The sequence below is a fragment of the Euleptes europaea genome, chromosome 1 (genome assembly GCF_029931775.1).
Source record: "Euleptes europaea isolate rEulEur1 chromosome 1, rEulEur1.hap1, whole genome shotgun sequence".
Lineage (NCBI taxonomy): Eukaryota > Metazoa > Chordata > Lepidosauria > Squamata > Sphaerodactylidae > Euleptes > Euleptes europaea.
Genome location: NC_079312.1, coordinates 53,582,824 through 53,602,693, shown reverse-complemented (window position 1 = coordinate 53,602,693; position 19,870 = coordinate 53,582,824). Strand labels below are relative to the sequence as shown.

Here is a 19,870-nt window from a genome sequence, read left to right as displayed (position 1 = left end):
TGTGATCGCAACAGAGGTCTTGAGGTCATATCTATTTTATCCAACTGACAAGGTAAACAGTTAGACTGTCCGTAATTTGCCAGACTGAAAGGTTTCTGTCTCGACATGAAGCAGGCCTGAGGCTCTAGAAATCGGGATGACCAGAAAATTGATGACATTTTCTGAAAGGTGAAAACCGTTCCAGAGAATGAAGTCCTATGGGGACGGCAATAATGTAAAACTAAACAAAGACAGATCTTGCAGAAGTATGTGACTGGATAATATTACGGCCTCAAGAATTCAATTAGTGCAAAGGGACCAAGGCTAAAGCAATGCTAATTTACATAGGCAATATTGGGTCTAAATGAGTTGTTACTACTCGGCAAAAAGCCCTCTGAGGGCATTCCGAAAAGTTCACAGTAAATATCAAATTGGTGTGCTGCAACTGTCAAAAATGCTGCTCCTTTCCAAGCAGATCCATGAGGACTTCAGCCTCCTGGCAGTGGAAACTGGATACTGTGATCCAGTTTAATTAACAACAACAACCCCCACACACCGAACTGGGCAGAAGCTGTACTACAAGCACTCTGTGATGTAGTATCTTAATAGAAGTCTAACTGGAGTACCCAGCATATTTCTGTGGCCTCTTGTATGCCTTCATTATGGTTGGATGAAGCCCATGGCATAGCAACCCAGCTTTCCTGGCAAGAGGCTGGGGCCTGAATATAGTGCATTGCACCCTTGGCTTAGGCTTCCAGACATACAATATTGGGGTTCCTTTCCTTGATACTGGTAACTCTTGAAGCTGCCAAGTTAAATCCCAACACACAGGATATAACAGCAGCGCACAACGAATTCAGCAATAGGAGAAGCCGAGGAGATGGTCCAATTCTCTTTGTCCTTAGGCCCAGGAACAAACAGTGTTAGAATCAGAACACAATTCTGAAGCCATTTATTCCTGAAGAACTATCCCACAGAAATAATGGATATGAAATGATTGGTACAGCTGTAGGAATTCTGGGTAGCGGCGCCTCATGAAAAAGGCCTGGTGAAATGGGAGGCCGTTAGCCGGAAGAGCTCCGGGGTCAGGCGAAGGAGAGGGAGGAGAACCTCCAAAAAGGTCTCCTGGAGCAACACACTGCCCAAGTCAAGCTCTGCCAAAGAAGATGTCTCTTCAGCATATTCGCCTGCTGTGTACATGTAAGTGGGTGCAGCTGCTCTCAGCAGTGATGTTTATGGCAGTTAGCATCTGAGATGGCAGATGGAGTGGCAAAAAAAACCCACCCAAAAAAAAAGCAAGACAAAACAAACGCAGCCCAACTTGCTTTTCTGTATAGGGCAGCATTCCTCTAGTCCATTAATTATTTAAAAGCCATTAAAAGGCTGCTGTTTGTTGATGTTTTGTCAATGTCTGCGTAACAACCGAGCTGCACATGGTCCCTGGCAAACATCACATACTCCATAAAGGAGTGTGGCAGTTGGCTGCCCATGTAAGATGATCTCTGTGAGAAAAGCCTCTGGAGTTTCAGCCACCAGGGAAGATTGCAGACGTGCAGAACATGTTCAGAAGCCAAGAGAATGGCCATTTGTATCAAACGTTTTTCACACCAAATAAAATTAGTTATGGAGATTCTGCAACTATAAAAGGTAAAGGTAAAGGTCCCCTGTGCAAGCCCCAGGTCATTCCTGATCCATGGGGTGACATCACACCCCGACGTTTACTAGGCAGACTTTGTTTACAGGGTGGTTCGCCAGTGCCTTCCCCAGTCATTTTCCCTTTACCCCCAGCAAGCTGGGTATTCGTTTTACCCACCTCGGAAGGATGGAAGGCTGAGTCAACCTTGAGCCGGCTACCTGAAACCAACTTCCATCGGGATCAAACTCAGGTTGTGAGCAGCTTACCACTCTGCGCCACAGGGATCCTTCCGTAACTATGCAACAAGAAGTACCTCATGGTTGGTTGAAGTGGGTTTCATAAAACAACAGAACCTTGTTACATCAAGCATTTGTTACATGTTTTTAAATATTCTTGGCATGAAATTGGCCTCCTAAAAGACAAACGTTTGAGGACAACTCGCACCTCATGTGACTGACAGGTTGTTTGAAGAGTTCATCACATGATGGTTCTTCACATGATGGTTTTCTCATTAAGGGCAATAAGAATGAATCGAAAGAACATTTGCTTGTGGTATTACCATCTGAATGGGTAGTTAACTAGCAGTGTGGCGTTGAGAAGTGTTCCCCCCATATAATACTGCTTACATTCCATACACAGACATCAGTAAGAGAAGATGAGAAGGAGGGTGAGATTGCAACCACAAGAACTCCATATATGTCCATATCATTCTGGCTAGAACTTCTACTGGCCTGGAAAACTAAGATAAGCAAACCTAATAAACAAGATGACAGGGAATGCAAAGGCATTCCCAAGTAAGCATGTAGCATACCTGAGAAAACTGTTTTTGCAGCCTCTGAGATAAAATGTCATTTGGGGGGGGGGGTGTCTAAACATTTGGAAGCAGGAGTATGAGAGAAGATGCCCTGATTATCCTTTTTCTGCTTGCAGATATCAAGATATTACAAAGCTTGTTTGAGCCTTCTTAATCCTTGACGGTAATGATTTCAGAATCAGAACGTGGTACAAGCAGTATAACAAAAGCAGGGGAAGGAGATTGGAAACTTCTTGCCAGGGGAAGGAGATCTAAGCTATGCTTCTGTTCTTCCTCAGTTACAGGTGTTTAGTCTGGGTATGGCCAGAAGTTTCTACGTCTCATGGTCTGCGGCCCTAAATGAGCCCTATTAATGAAACCAGCACCAGGCCAGGATGTTACAACATCCATTATAAATGTGTGTGTTTGGGTTGTCTAGTTGTTTATGCTGCATACTTGCAATTATTTTGTAAGCCACGTTGATTCCCTCAGCATGATATGTTTATTGTGAAGCCCCCACATTGCTGAAAACAGAGTCCATCATAGGTAGGGTTGCCAATTTCCAGGTGGTAGCTGAAGATCTCCCACTATTACTAATGACCTCCAGGCGACAGATCAGTTCACCTAGAGAAAATGGCCACTTTGGAAGATGGGCTCTATGGCATTACACCCCATTGAAGTCTCTCCACTCCCCAAACCCCACCCTCCTCAGGCTCCACCCCCAAAATCTCCAGTTATTTCCCAATCCAAAGCTGGCAACCTTAGGATCTAACAGGAACATACCATGATGTGTACAAATAAAGGCTGGAACCTCAGCTACATACAGATCTGAAGTTCCAACACAAGTTAGTGCTTCAGCCCCACAGTTAATGTTATGTATGGATTCAGATGCACACACAGAGCCTGAGGTTCAAGACCCCTGGACGTCAGCGTTTCATGGGAATACAATCATGGTACTTCAGCCAAAAGCAGGGTGCAGCAAGGTTTATAATTTATAAAGGCTGAAAGGCAAAAGTATTTGTCTTTGATCTTCACTCACTTTTTTTCAGCAACCACTATTGATTTCTGCATTATGTGGTTCAAACAGCCATTGCCTTTCATTTTGGTTTTGTAGGGAAAGCATCTTGAATTATTTTTCCCATTTGTTAGGACAAATATTAGCAGTAAGACATGTTTTTTTCTTAGAGCCTGCTGTGAATAATTGACCTGAAAAGTCATTTGAAAAGTCAACACAGAAGCCTTACAATGAATTCTTACCATCATTTTCGTATGTTAAAAGTTACCATGCTTTGACTTTTTTCAGTGGATTTTTACATATACAGCTCCGTCTTGAGTATGATTCAACATGTACCAATTTCTTGATTCACTGATGTCTGGATCAACTGAGTTTTTAAATATCATCCAAATAGAGAGCATTTAATGAAATGTTGTCCTAAAAACATGTTGTCCTAAACATTTTATCAACTTTAGAGAATAAACAGGTAATATTGGCCAAGTAACTACCAGTTAATTAACATACTCTTTGGTAGACAATTTTGATGTTAATCAAGAAAGGCATTGATAAGTTATTTATATTGAATTACAGTGGATTGCACTAACTACTCATGACTTCCATTTTTACCATGAGAATGAGAAAAGGAGGGGATAATGGGTAGAATCCCAAAAAAGCAACCATGAGACCTACCTGAATCTTGCCCTGTGTCCCAGATCTCCCTGGCCCACAAAGGTTCTGCAGTGCATCTGTGGAAAACTCTGATGCACTGCAAGGACTGACAGTATCACTAGAGGGTTCCATGCATGAGAGGTGAAGTCTGTTAGCAGTTCTAATCTTTTTGTCTTAAGTGTATAGGATAAGGTAGGGTAGGACTTCATGTCCCAGAACACAGATCTTGCTAAATATTTCTAGAGAAGAATCAAGTGATTCCATCTATCTTCATCTTCTTTCTTGTGTATTAATTATTTCTCCAGGCAACTGATCTGAAGTCTAAGGAGACTAAAGGTAAAGGTAGTCCCCTGTGCAAGCACCGGGTCATTATTGATCCATGGGGTGATGTCACATCCTGACGTTTACTAGGCAGACTATGTTTATGGGCTGGTTTGCCATTGCCTTCCCCAGCCATCTACACTTTACCCCTAGCAAGCTGGGGACTCATTTTACCAACCTCAGAAGGATGGAAGATTGAGTCAACCTTGGGCCAGCTACCTAAAACCGACTTCCATCAGGATCAAACTCAGGTCGTGAGCAGAACTTTTGACTGCAGTGCAGCAGCTTACCTCTCTGCGCCTCAGGGCTCTGTGACTAATAGCACAGAATTAACTGAAAAAGGTGACAGCATCCGTAAGCTAAATAAATATTGAGACTATCTTCTAGTAAATGTAGTCAAAAAACACACCAAGGTTAGTACACATACAGCTGAAAGGAAGGGGCTACGAACACTTTGCTTTGTGCCAATAAAGGAGTGTGATGGAAAGTGTATAGTATTTAACAGGACAACCCTTACCAGTATGAAGAATGTATGAGAGAAATTGTTTTGCAGTGAGTGAGTGAGTATGTGTGGGTGTGTATGAGAGAGAGAGAGAAAGAGAGAATCTTCATAATATTATCTTTGCCCTCTGCTAGCCAGAAGGGAACTGCTCAACTGGCAGGGCCAGTAACATCTTCCACATAATGCATGGATTTAATCACAGCCTGATCCATAAAAGGTCCCTTGAACTTCACAGAGTGCTCTGTGGACCCCTTCCACTTACGTCCAGCATGGTTGGAAAGCAAAATACCTGGAGCTAAAAGTGTCGGAGCAGAATGCGCTTCACTGAACGAATTCCCTAGCAGAAGGCAACATGTTAAATACTGTCACCGGAATCGGTGAATTTTACTCGCGCAGAAGACAATTCTGGCTACAGATCCAAAGCTGGTAATTACAGGCTGCCAAAAACATCTACTGTTAATGAAAGGAAAAGTCAGGCAAATGGGAATCATCATAAAACCTGCAATTTGAAGATGTTACATTTATCCAATTTGAGCATCATCACCTTCAGAAAAGATGAGGAGAAGGAGGAGGAGGAATTTGGAGATCAGTTCAGCTCCCTTTCACAAAAGCAAGATGACTGGAGAAATATTATGATTTCTGAATTCTAAAAGAGAAAGCTTCATTAATCTTCCTTTCCATGGAACATGTCTACAGAAATATCAAATAAAACTGGACACAATGCAAACTCCCTGAACAATCTGTTTTAGCATAGCTTGTGATTCAGCTGAATCAAGCACTGCTGAGAAGGAAACACATCAATCTCTACAAGGACCAGCGCATTAGTGTAAAGAGCAGTCCCTCCAGGAATTTCTCATCATAACCCTCTGGCAAAATCAAAGCCACTTCTCGCCTCACACATACTGGCATAAATCCAGAGTAACATTTCTTATTTCAGTGACGCTCATACCTGATTTCCACAGCCGTAACTGAAAAAACAGTACTATACTGGTTATGTTGTCAAAGGGATGAACATAAGAAAAGCCATGCTGGATCCGACCAAGGCCCATCAAGTCCAGTGGTCTGTTCACACAGGTGCCTCTAGGAAGCCCCTAAACAAGACGACTGCAGCAGCACCATCCTGCCTGTGTTCCACAGCACCTAATATATAATGGGCATGCTCCTCTATACTGTAGAGAATAGGTGTGCATCATGACTAGTATCCATTTGGACTAGTAGCCACGAATACCCCTCTCCTACATTAACATGTCCACTCCCCTTTTATGCCTTATGACCCATGGAGGTCCCCCATTTTCCCCAACCCCGCTCTACCCAGGTTCTGCCAAACATCGCCTGGAATTCCCCAAGCCAGACCCGGCAACCCTCATGCAGAAGCCAAGCAGATGGTTTTCTGCAGGAGTCTGAGGATGAGGCTCAGAGCCACCCCAAGCATTCATGCTGCTCCACTTTTGAGCCTTGAAGTCTGGCAGCAGCAGGAATAAAGGGGTCAACTTCACCCATTCCTCCCCTGTAGGCTTCAAGTTCTTCTTCGAGCCTGGTGGTAGCACGTCTGAAGGGAATGCCTCCTGCCGAGGGCTGTTTTGGACCCAGGTGGCAGTGGTACAAGTCTAGTGAGAGGTGATGTGCAAGCCACGCCAGTTGCCTCCTCTACTACCATGTCGATTCCCTAGCGATGCCATCCTCCAGGTGGAATAGATCTGCACAAGGAGCTAAGTGTTAGGAAGGAGAGGCAAGCAATAAAAATGATCAGAATACCCCACAAGTCTTAGGATCTTTATGTGTGTAGCCTGAGGTTTATCATATTATTCTCTCCCTGGAGGAGAATATAATGACAGCAGGCCATAAAAGAGACCCAGTTTGGGAATATTTTAATGACGTTCCTCTACCTATGGCATGCATGCAAAATGCAAACACTGCAACGAAGAAATGCAAGGCCTGGTGGCCCAAATGAATCTGGAGATAGATAATTATGAAATTATTGTGAGGGGAACTATCTATGTGTTTCCAATAGTATAAACAAATCAGTAATTTTTGATATAACTGTAAAATTAGTCTGAAAAGTTATTATTCTAAAAATTAAACCTTTATCTGGTTGTAAATATTAAGATTATACCATCAAGAATTAGTCAGATCTTATTGACTAGTGATTTAAAGCAATTTAATTTAAATCTAATCCAACCTGAATACATTGCAGATACAACCTCTTGTGGAGAGCCTGCTTGCAACCCTCAGTCAGGGCCATTACCATGTGTTCACTTTCTCACCTTCCATGTAGCAACAACTGGCAACTTTTTGGACTTGGAGCAGCAAAAAGAAGCAAGGAGGTAACTGCTCATGTTTGAGGGAGAGTGGGGGAGTGAGTAGCTGCAGAATAGACACATGAAGCTGCCTTACGCTGAATCAGACCCTTGGTCCATCCAAGTCAGTATTGTCTACTTGGACCAGCAGCAGCTCTCCAGGGTCTCAGGCTGGTGTCTTTCACATCACCTACTTGCCCAGTCCCTTTAACTGGAGATGCCAGGGATTGAACCTGGGACCTTCCGCATGCCAAGCAGAGGCTCTACCACTGAGCCACAGCCCCTCCCCAAGGGCTCTCCGTATCTGCCTGTAGCAGCACTTGAAACGACTGGCTGCCTCAGTCAACTAGTTTTCTCAACATGTAGAGACTCATACATGGGCTCCAATGAGACTTGGGCTTCAGAATGTACCCATGAAAATCTGGAGCATTAACTACTTAACTACTTATGAGCAAATGTAACTCCAGCTGGAGTCAAAGTATCTAATGACCATGTCTAAAACACAACACGCTTTTACAAACAGCTTACACCCTTCTCTACTCCCTGCCCCAGGATGTGGTGATGGCTGCCAAATTATGAGAGGGAGGGCATCTTGGCCATCTTCTGGGCATGGAGTAGGGGTCACTGGGGGTGTGGGGGGGAGGTAGTTGTGAATTTCCTGCATTGTGCAGGGGGTTGGACTAGATGGCCCTGGTGGTCCCTTCCAACTCTATGATTCTGTGAACTTGGGAGGCTTTAAAGAGGGGAGTGGACACATTCATGGAGGAGAGGGTTATCCATGGCTACTAGTCAAAAGGGATACTAGTCATGATGCATCCCTATTCTCTCCAAGATCAGAGGAGCATTCCTATTATCTTAGTGCAGGACAGTGCTGCTGCAGTCGTCTTGTTTGTGGGTTTCCTAGAGGCACCTGGTTGGCCACAGACTGCTGGACTTGATGGGCCTTGGTCTGATCCAGCAGGGCTTGTCTTATGTTCTTATGTTCTTACCTAATCATGTTTTGTCCCATTTTAACCAAAAAGCTATCCCTTGTTTACTACAACTTTGCTACCCTTCCCCAACACATGGCATGTTTTTACAGTCTTTGGAAGTATTCAGAACTCAAAGAAAACAACCCTGTGCCACACTGAGCTGCATTTCAAGTAAATGTGAATTGGACCCAAGTTTAAGCAATGTAATCCATTGCAATCTCACTGGGAATTTGGCTACATGCCCATGAGTGTTATTCCTCAATTTTTTCTGGGACTCCAAACTGAAAGAATTCACTTGTGGGACAGCAATCTTCTGTGTGCTCTAGCTGTTTTATGCTCTTAGGTCATATGAATAAAACAATTTAGCTCCCAAAAGTGCCTACTGTGCCCCTATAGTTCACAAAATAAATATTACATATCACATTTTCCTTAATATAAATAATCCCTGTATAATGGGGAGAAACTGAAGACAGTCCGAGTCTTCATTTTGTTCTATTTATGAAAGCACTTAGCATCTATATAGTCATTTCTGAATGTACAAAATGCTTTATATGCATTAATAAATGGCACAATAAGCCTCTAAGGTAGATGAGTATAACTGTCCTCTAAGATATGGAGTTGAGGCTGAGAGAACATGCCTAGTAAGTTCCTGAGAGAGACCAGATTTGAACTTCCTGACTCACAGTTCTCTTTTCTAGCCACGAAGCTACTAAATGCCGCATAGATTTAGAAGATATTCTGAACAGCAACTTTCAAACATGTACGATTGGGATACTCCCAGCAGTGTATTTTTTTTTTCTGTGCGAATATTCAATCCACACCGAGGAAAAAGACATGGGTGAAACGGCTTGAACAGAAGTAAATGCTATGAACAAGTCCTCATTTATGCTTCTACCCATCTACATTTTAAACAGAAAGTAAAGAGGGGCACACCAGGGTTTGAGGGGGGGGGGCTACCGTGTCAGTCTGATGAATGAATATTTTCCTTTAAGTATTACCGGCTGAGACTTGAAAGCCATTCTAATTCCACACCATACATGGCAGGAGTTGTTGGAGGTCAGAGCCTTGATTTTAACATTTTATTTTAAAAGCAGTGGCCTGTATAATTAGCATTAGTGATAAACAACAGCCCATAAATTCTCATGCGCCATCTGAGTTGTTCCTTCCCAGGCAAAGCTGATGTGTGCTGTACAAAATTAAGGGTTGGAGTTTAGGAAATTATGACGAGACATGACAGGATATACACCGGCAGCCATCAATTCTTGTAGCAGTCAATCATGTACTGCTGGACCTTTAGAGAAGAGCAATCTGTGGAAACAAAGTCTTTGCTGAGAAAAGATGCTGCTCTGGTATCATACACTGAAATTCCTTGTCAGGAAATCAGAGCCAAAGAATTCTGCAAAGCAAAATTCCAAAGTAGCGAGTGCAAAAGACTTCATTAACCGCTGCTAGTTATGCAATAATTCCTTAGCTGTAGAGTCTGTGCCCTGACCTGGATGGCCCAGACTAGCCTGATCTTGTCAGATCTCAGAACCTAAGCAGGGTTGGGCCTGGTTAGTACTTGGATGGGAGACCACCAAGGAATACCAGGGACACTATGCAGAGGAAGGCAATGGCAAACCACCTCTGTTAGTCTCTTGCCCTGAAAACCCTACTAGGTTGTCATAGGTCAGCTGCAACCTGACGGCACACACACAGAGAGAGAGACTGCAGTCCTAAACACACTTAAACTGTTCTAACTCTCTTGAAGTCAATGAGTTTAGAACTCCAATTTGAAGCTGCCGACCTGTCAAAAATATGGTTCATTCAATTCATTTTCCTCATCAGAGGGCTGGAAGGTTGTTGATTTTGTAAAGGAATTGAGGGGTGATCCAGGAAATAGCAGACCAGTCAGCTTAACAACTCTCCCAAGAAAACTGGTGCAATACATTGTTAAAATTAAACACGCAGAAGAACAAGTCTTGCTGAGGACAACTCAGTGTGGCTTCTATAAAAGCTGTCTTGCCTCACAAACATTTTAGAATGCTTTGAGAGTATCACTTAATCAGAGGATGGCCCCTTAGCCTGGAAGAAGGCCTCAGATTTTGCTGAAAAGAGGGATAGGAGACAAACCTATGGATCTGGAATTCCAAAAATTACCAAAAGCTCCACAGTAAACGTAGCAGCCAAGGGATAAAAGGACAAAGAGTCTTACAGATCTGTAACTGATGAGCATACTGGAAGGTTTTTGCAATGGCATGCAGTGGGTTCCTCCCATAAGGGCCTGTATTGTGATCAGAGCTATTTAACTTACTTCTAGATCTAGTTAGGGGATAAGCAGCGAGGCAGCCTTGTTCTATAGATCCCACAGACTGTGAAGAACCCCAGAAAGATATCTTCAAACAGACTAAACTGGCAATGACATCGTAAATGAGATTTCTGCAGCCCAATCCTATGCAGAGTTGATTCAGTGGGTTTAAAGCAGACTAAACTCTATTAAGAACTGCACTATACGTCAACACAAAAATGTTGCACATTGGAGCAAAATATCCAGACTTTAGATATATGCTGCTGGGGTTTGAATTGGCTGGGATGACCCGTGAAAGAAGCTTCTATATGGAAGGACAATGAAAAAGGTAAACTCTGTTTTCTGAATTATTAGGAAAGGAACAGAAAATATAATTGCCGGTTTTCATAAAACCACTACATAAATCTAGAGCGCTATGGGCCTTTGGGAAACTATGGACAGTTTTGATCTCCCCATCTCAAAAAAGGTACTGTAATATCCAAAAATGTCTACAAAACAGCAATTAAAATAACATGTCAGTTAACTGTGGGTGTTTGTGTGCGCAAGTGCACATGTGTGAATCTGTGCGGTTAGTGTTTGGGGCTTATTGTTTTGTGTGTTTAGCAAAAAACTGACCAAAAAGAAAAAAATGTTCAACATTTATAACATTTAGTAGTACAGAAAGAGCAACTAAGGAGAATTTTTTTTCTTACATTGGAGGCGGGGGGGGGGTCACCCAAAGAACTAGATTAGCAGTGGGTTCAGTATGGGCAAAGGGAAGTGCTTCTTCATTCACCACATGACTTATGAGGTCGCTGTAAAGGGAGGTGAACATCGCTAGCTCTGGTGGCTTTAATTTTGCTTTCGAAAAATACATAACAGAGGACAGATAGACCAACAGCTATCAGCCATGAGCGGTAAATGGGGCTTCTGCATTCAGCAGCAATCTACCTCTGCACTGAAGATGCTGGGGATACAGAGAGAGTTGCCGTCAAGCCCTGCTTGTGGGCTTCCCAGACGCATCTGAGCAGAAAGATGACAGAACAGACAGATTTTTGTTTTGATTGATCTACATGTTCTTACTTGAAACACGGAGCTGGATTTGGACAAGAGCCAGATGGCGTCTACAGTGCATTCTTATGCAGAGTTACTTCAGTCTAACTCCACTGGAAATTAGCTAAATTAGACTGGAGACACTATATAGGACTACACTGTTAAAAAAAATTTATTATTGATTTTAAATTATAAATGGGATACAAGAGGAAAGAGGGGTAGGGGAATAAACGTAGGGAAAATCACAAAATAATTAAATACATAAATATTGTACCGTTTTAGTATATCTAGCACTACCACCTTGTAGAGTGAAGGAAAAAATAGGGAAAGGAAAAATGATATTGTTTACATATCATTATGTTAATATCTCACATTCACTACCCCTGTTTGCAAAATCTTCCATGTTTTTAATCTGATGATGGGTTAATTCGATAATATCTTTTGTCTGGTGTTTTTCATGAAGTCATAAAAAGGTCTCCACCTCTCGTGATTCTGTTCTCGTGTAGTATCTTTCAGATAGTCTGTCAAGTGAGCCATCGTAATATATTCCAGGGACTTATCCAACCATGCTTGGAGTGTTGGAATCTTGTTCGTTCTCCAAAGTGATGCCAAAACTACTCTTGCTGCTGTAGCTAGATATTTTACTACAATCTGTTGGTCCTCATTCATGGTATTTGGTGTTTTATTCAGGAGAAAAAGTTTGGGATCGTATTTTATGCTCTGCCCTATAATGCCTTCGAGGTTCTTATGAATCTTTTCCCAATATTTTTGCACGTCCTCACATGTCCACCAACAGTGGAAGAAGGTGCCTCTATTTTTATGGCATTTCCAGCAGAGTCCCGAAGCTTTACTGTTCATATTTTGAATGTCACTGGGCGTTATAGGACTACACTGTTAACTGATGGGAGCAAGCCTAAGCAGGTCTACTCAAAAGAAAGACTCGTTATATTCAGTGATGTTTACTCCCAGGAAAATGTTCTGAGGACTGGAGCCTATGTCAAAAGTTATGATCCATGCTTAGATTTCTCCCACCTGAAATTAGGGGGGCTGGAAAGTGTTTAGCTCCAAGTTAACCCATCAATTTGAAGATCGATCCATTAAGAAACTTTGCCTTCCTTCTCTACGTTGAAAGACTAACAGTGAAATGGATTTAGAAGGGTGTAACTCTGTTTACCCAGCTTGCTGGGGGTAAAGGGGAGATGACTGGGGAAGGCACTGGCAAACCACCCCATAAACAAAGCCTAGGAAACGTCAGGATGTGATGTCACCCCATGGGTCAGGAATGACCCGGTGCTTGCACAGGGGACCTTTACCTTTTACCTTAACTCTGTTTAGGATTGCACTGCAGGTGTCACATTTGTACATATTTGCAACCACATCCATGGTGCCATAAAAGAACCAGGTGTATACAACATCCTTCAGCTTCTCTTCTGATTCACCTGCTTTCTCAGATTCCACCCCCCCCCCACCCCACACACACACACAGACACATACTTGGCACCTCCACTTCGGGAAATCTTCCCACAAATGTTAGCTATTTGATCAAGAGAAATGAGCAATCTTCATTAAATGTCCTCTATATAGTCCCTATGTTGAGATATGTTACAATTTATTTTAATCAACAAATTAATTGATTGGCTGGTTAAAAGCAAGCCTGCTAATTATAGGCTGACAGCCGCTAACAGTAATGTGGTACTTTACAGCATCCAGCTGAGACTTCAGGGTAATGGATAAAAAGATCTCATTAAACTTCATGAATAAACTAGCAGCCCTATTAACCAAACCAGTTAAACCAAAATACTAGAATTTAGTCCCACTGGGTAAAATGAGACTAACGTAGCTTAAATTCAAATTTACCAAGTTTAACAGTCAGTTGGATATAGAGTTACTTGTAATGGTTATGCGGAATATTAGTTTAGGTCTAATCCTGAAAATATTTGCACATCTATTTAACCTACACCTATTTTACCACAAGTGAGAATGGCCCTCCCCTCCCTCACCAATGGAAGTGCTGTTCTACTGGCACAACAGCATGTTTGGATCCAACCCATTACATCCAGCATGTTTGGATCCAACCCATTATTCCTCACATAAGTAGTGCTGGTCATCCGCAGATACACATTTGTTTGGGCAAACATCCCCCAGCAATCAGGGACATGCTCAGCGGCGTGGAAATGGCCGGTTATCTCCACAGTCATCCAGCTTATACACTAGATGTTCCCAACAACAAACCATACAGTATGACTTGGTCCTGTACTTCCCAAAGCAGAAACCAGAGGTAAGCAGCCAAGCCCAGTTATTAAAAGATATGACATCAGCTCAGAGGATTTTGTGTACACTCACATCTTCAACACCTGGAGCAAATTCTTTTGAAAATGCACAATATTTTCTGATTTGACTATTACAGTTTCTCAACAGGGAGTTTGATTCGACCAAGTTTTCCATGGGTGAAAAAGGGAGGCGAGGGCCCCCTCTGACCACCCAAAAGACTATGCTGGGAGCCATGTGACCTGCATGAACAAACGCCATGTGGGATGGGGGCTGTAGGACCCCTCCTTACTATTGAGTGACATCAAGTAGAAAAGCTAACTGCATCCAATCCAGTGATTTCATTGTTTAATCTGTTAACATTAAAGGGAACAGAACAAACAGGAACACCCCCGCCTCAAAAGACATATCAGGGATCATATACCCAGCCAAGAAGTGTAATGGGCTCCTTTTTGTCTGCGTAAAAACTGGACCCTCCAATGGAAAGCAATTTTGTGTTTGAAACATATGTGGGATATAAGACCCTTCTTAAACAAAAATAAAAACAAAATCCATTATTAATTTAATTTCTCTTTAAATTCTCTGTTATTCTAATTTGATCTCTTAATGTGTGCCACAGCATACACAGCTAAAAATTATGTTAATGGTATACTCTATTAAGGACTTAACAGCATCCTTTCATCTTATAAATCAAAACACACAATAAACCGTTTCCTTCTCCGTGCTTCACTTGCGCAAACCTACCAATGGAAACCTCTGCCCACAACTCTGACAGTCAGCCTAATGATACAGCCAATAAAATTCCATTGTACACTCCTACAGCTGTTTCCTAGGTAACCATCACAGAGCCATATAAACTGGATAGATGCAGAGGAAAGAAAGGAACATTGCAGCCGCAGCCCCATCCTACAATATCTCTACTTTTGAAGAACAGTTTCAACTCGCTTCACCCACCCCCCCCCATTTTCCGGCTGATTCATGAAGAAAGTTATTCACAAAGTTGAGGTGTTACATTCTCCAGTTAGTATAATCACTGGCAGAGAAGGGCTGTGTCACATTTTTAAAAAAAACAGGGCTTGAATGCTGCATAGCACACACAAAATTCAGAAATTCAGCCATACAATTGCCTTGATTTTAGCCGGGAGTGCTAAATTCATTGCCATAAGAATGTAAGAACATACATAAAGCTATGCTGGATCAGACCAAGGTCCATCAACTGCAGCAATCTGTTCACACAGTGGCCAACCAGTTGCCTCTAGGAGGTCCACAAACAACTGCAGCAGCATTATCCTGCCTGTGTTCCACAGCACCTAATATAATAGGCATGCTCCTCTGATCCTGGAGAGAATAGGTATGCAGCATGACTAGTAGCCATGAATAGCCCTCTCCTCCATGAACATGTCCACTCCCCTCTTAAAGCCTTCCAAGTTGGCAGCCATCACCACATCATGGGGCAGGGTGTTCCACAGTTTAACTATGCGTTGTGTGAAGAAATACTTCCTTATATCTGTTTTGAATCTCTCACCCTCCAGCTTTAGCAGATGACCCCGCGTTCTAGTATTATGGGAGAGGGAGAAAAACGTCTCCCTGTCCACTTTCTCCAAACCATGCATAATTTTATAGACCTCTATCATGTCTCCCCTTAACCGCCTTCTTTCCAAGCTAAACAGCCCTAAGCGTTTTAAGCTCCTCATAGGGCAGTTGCTCTAGCCCCCTGATCATTTTGGTTGCTCTTCTCTGCACCTTCTCAAGCTCTGCAATATCCTTTTTTAGGTGTGGTGAGCAGAACTGTACACAGTATTCTATATGTGGTCTTACCATAGATTTGTACAAGGGCAGTATTATAGCAGCAGTTTTATTCTACTTATGGCCAGCAGTGTCTTGTCATGTGACGTGAGGACATTACATGTAGGCATATACGATTAGATGTGTCTACTGATGCTATCCTTCAGAAACAGTGGGCCCAATGATAACACAGGCTTGGATCCTAAGTCTTCTTTCCACTTGCGCTCCACCCTTTCCCACTGCACGAGGTGGTCCTCCACTGTGGAGTATCTTCCTCCAACACTAGGTGCTTCCACAGGACCAGTGTCTTTCAATAGCGGAAAAGTGCCTAGCGTCAAAGTGCGGCACGGCACAACAAAGGGCCTGCCCCCACAACTGACACAACACAGGCAGGGGCAAGGCTTCTTAGGATCTAAGCCATAATCTTTGGCATCATTCACAGGATAATATCTGGAACAGTAAAGACACCTGACAAAACGACATCTATACAAGCTGTGGGGATTTCATGTAGTCAAGGGGCTAAAGCGACTAAGCTGCCTGTGAGAGCACCGCTGGTTAAAATCTTGCCTCTGCCCTGAATTCTCTAAATGACCTTAGAGAAGCCATTCTCCAGGAATCAGTCCCTCTCCCATTTACAATGTGGCCTGCATGACAGGGTTGTTGTAAACATTCTTGATTCTGTTCAGCACTTCAACTATACAACTGCTAAGTGTTGTAAAATTACCCTAGGAGTTGAATCACACAGAAAAACTCAGAGGCAGCTCCTGAAATCTCCCTTGGACAATATGTGTAGCTGGTGCATTTTATGCAGATTGGGGGACCTCCAGGAACAGGATGAAGGGGGATCTATAGGTCTGCCATGGGAGGGGGGAATCAGCCAGAATTCCACCCCCCGCCCTTGCATATGTGGAAAAGATCATTGGGATCCAACCCTATTGGCGTAGTGGGGAGTATCCTACAGACACAAATAAACTGGGGTTGTGCCAATCCCTTCATGCACAGCTAAATGCAGATTTCTCTGCCCAAAAGTGGATTTCCGAGTTTTACGGCTCCAAGCCATGGATAGCTGAACTAAACATGCCCTGTCTGCTCCACATGCTGCAGCAACAGGCAGAGACAACTTGCTCAGAAGCAAAGGGTATAGATTAAGGTAATCTTTAAACAAAATCTGAGCAAAGCTGTGCAGAGATCACAAGATGCTATTATACCAAGCAAGATGTGGAAAGTTTTTCTGGAGTCTAGCTGAACAGCACACTGCAATATTGGCAGGAGCTGTTTCTGTTCTCCCAGTGGAAGGGCACAGTCTCAGCCTGCAATATCAAAATGGTATTGCTTACTGCTCTTTTTGTAAAGGAAAAAGATGTAATTTCAAAAGCTGAGAGAGAGTTTTTGCCTCAGATACTCAGCGCATAATCTTAGATCAAGCCAATTCCTTTTGCCTTCTACCTTCAGATTATTATTACGCGTCCAAAAAGCGTTTTTAATCTATGTTGGGAATGTCTTGCCTTTAGATACACAGCTGACCACATAATCGGTCAGACATATTTCTCCAGAGCATTCTTTGGAAAGCAGGACAATGTTATCAGAAGAGACAAAGAGAACCCTGTCAGGATAGCCTTGCCTTCTCCGCTAGGCAATTTTCTTTTATCTCCATGCTGGTAGTCTGCACAGAACTGCCAGACCAAAGTTTCAATGACATTGCAAAAGCTCATTCTATAAGAGTATAACTATTTGATGCTCCCAGTCGAGAAATGCCTGCGATGTTTTGTGCAGCTGTGAAGTTCTGGATTCAATGGGCCTTAAGTCTAAACAAGCAACACCTAGCACGTTATCGGGTTCCAGTTCTACCTTCCCGAGAGCAGCTCTGCAGCGTTATCCGAGATCCAAATGAATTATTGAGGTCTTTTACCTCTGGACACGCTAAGAAGCTGGGCAGCACAACAAATATGCAAACAGCAGATCGCTCGGCTATTGATGTAACAGCTAAAGATAACGAGATCCGATTAAGTCGCTCACCAGATTCATACAGGAAAATGTGCTCGCCGCTCGCCAAAATGTTACGAAAACGCAATGCAAGCGGAAATACAAATCGGGAAAGCAGCCCTTTAATTCAGCGGTTCAGAACCACCAATGTCCCTGTAGAAACACATCACCTGAACAGCCCCCCACCCCCAGTTCATAGAACAGGAAGTCACTCCGGTATTGGTGAAAAACGAACTTCCATAGTGTTGCATCCAGACAGTAGGAACGAGTTGAACACTGCAAAAGAGTTTTAAAGAGGCTTACATCATCTCCATTGCCTTCTTCTTCTGCCCCACTTCTACTATACCCCCCACAAACTGAATATTATTGCTGCTGGTTGAAGACGCCTGGTATTTTATTCTTACTGTTGTAGACATTGTAAATTATGGACTGTTTTTACCTTTTTAAACGGTTGTAAGCCACCCTGAGCCACCTTGGCCAGGAAACGGCAGCCTATAATTTGAATAAATAATAATAATAAGATAATAATAAAAAGCACTTCTACTTTGCTTTTCAAAAGTCATTCAAATCTCTGTTCAAAGCACCTTGGCTGCGTACAGCATCAAGTGTCTTAAAAATATACAGTGACTACAAAGCAGCAAAACCATGAGGGAAGTCGGACTCCTTGTAGTCAACGATTCATTCATACAAAGCGAAGGCTCTTCCTAACCTAACCCCTGCAGTACACAGAGAAGTGGCGAGTTTCAGCTTTGTTGGCTTCTTCCAGCCAGAAGTGGAGCCACCTTTGTTGACCATCATTCTTAACCCCCTTTTTTAGTGGCAAAAAGGGAACATAAAACGATACCCATCTGAGCCACTGACAGTCCCCTCACGCATGGGACAAAGGCGAACTGTCCTCCATGGGCCTCATCAGGGGATATCTGGCCACCAAAGTCCAAAGCATTTCTCCCTCCATCTCACCATCACTCCTCAAAACGCCCAGCAAAACCAACCGCTAAGCCAGGTTTCCAGCCTCCTTAATGTTCTGCCACCTGGTGGGACATTTCCTCAAACTTTTATGAGATCCTGCACTAATTCGAAGTTCACCCCCTCTGCAGCTCCTGCGGCGAGCATCCTCGGTCCCTGGCTCACAAGCCCGCCTCAAGTCTGGCGGGACCACCAGGCCGTTCCCAGTGAACCTTAATCCCACCTCTGAAGCTAATCCTGGCAAAGCACAATTGCTAGTGGGAACGTCAAAAGCGAAGCTCCCTTCTGTGCACTGAGGCTTACCCGGCACTCAAACCGTGCATTCCTAAGGAGCGTCACTCCAGTCTAAGCCCACTGGAATGAATGGGCTCAGACTGGAGAATCTCTCCTTAGGAATGCGCTGAAAATCACCTCCCAAGCGACACCTTCTGCCAGAAGGCAGCCCAAACTGGCCACCGAGCCACGCCAGCTGCTCGCCCACCGTCTGAGGTGTACTTCCCCCCCCCCATTTAAAGCAAACAGGGTATCATTCAGTTCGCCAAGATGACATCAAACCCGTTTGAAATGCAGCGGATCTACGCAAAACAATAATCAAAACAGTCACAAGTCCTCATTCATGCACAGCTTCAGCAGGGGCCTCAGCTTGCATTTGCAAGCGTGCCCCCAGGGACAGAAGGGAAACAGACCAATGCCGAATGAACCCCCCCCCTTCTCCCCTCCCTCTTTGCAACCCCCCACCCCCCAAACCCAAACCGACGCTAAGCTTCGCGGCTCTTTCTCAACGCAGGGCGATGCAACGCAACCAGACGTGCCCTCCGGCGGTCGCCTTTCGCCCCCGAGGGCTTCTGCAAGCTCGACCTTACCTTCATCTTGCATCCTCTGCAAACACAGGGTCAGGTTCTTCCTCCAGCCCGGCATCCCGGCGCAGGGTCCGCCTGCCGAAGACGAGAATCAGCCCCGGGAAAGGTGTGTGTGCGTGGGGGGGGGGACGCTTTTCCTCCTTCGCAAGGCTAGCCGAGGGTCCCCCCCGCGCCGCGCTGCAAAGGGCCGGCGGCTCCGGCCACCCCCGAGCCGGCGACGGAGAGCGAGGGAGGCTCGGCGAGGCTCGGCATGGATGTGCGCGGCGTGCTCCGTGCGTGTTTTGGAGCGGCAGGAAGCCGCACGGGAGGCGGGGAGGGGTGGGGAGGAGGGCTGGCCGAGGGGGGGACGGGGGGAGGCTCGGCGAATCAGGCTACGTGGGGATCGCCCGGTCTGTGGCACGGGAGCGGGGCTCGCCTAAGCCTTTGGGCTGCCTGGGAGCAGCGTGTGGCCATTTATGCACGGGAGGTTTCGCCTTGGAGTTGCCTCTCTCCAGATGCACATTTTCCCCGTCTGAGTTCTCAAAACT

At 44.1% G+C, this 19,870-nt stretch overlaps 1 protein-coding gene across 2 annotated transcripts in view; it reads right to left on the bottom strand.

The window, feature by feature from the left end:
• The window catches only part of GRIP2 (glutamate receptor interacting protein 2), a 492,450-nt gene extending 473,018 nt beyond the window's left edge, over positions 1 to 19,432 (bottom strand). For both annotated transcript variants that reach the window (XM_056861417.1, XM_056861426.1), the window contains exon 1: positions 19,347 to 19,432. In XM_056861417.1, the coding sequence (XP_056717395.1) occupies positions 19,347 to 19,401 (55 nt within the window). In that variant the 5' untranslated portion in view covers positions 19,402 to 19,432. The remainder of the gene's footprint in view (positions 1 to 19,346) is intronic.
• Between the last annotated feature and the right edge of the window lie 438 nt (positions 19,433 to 19,870).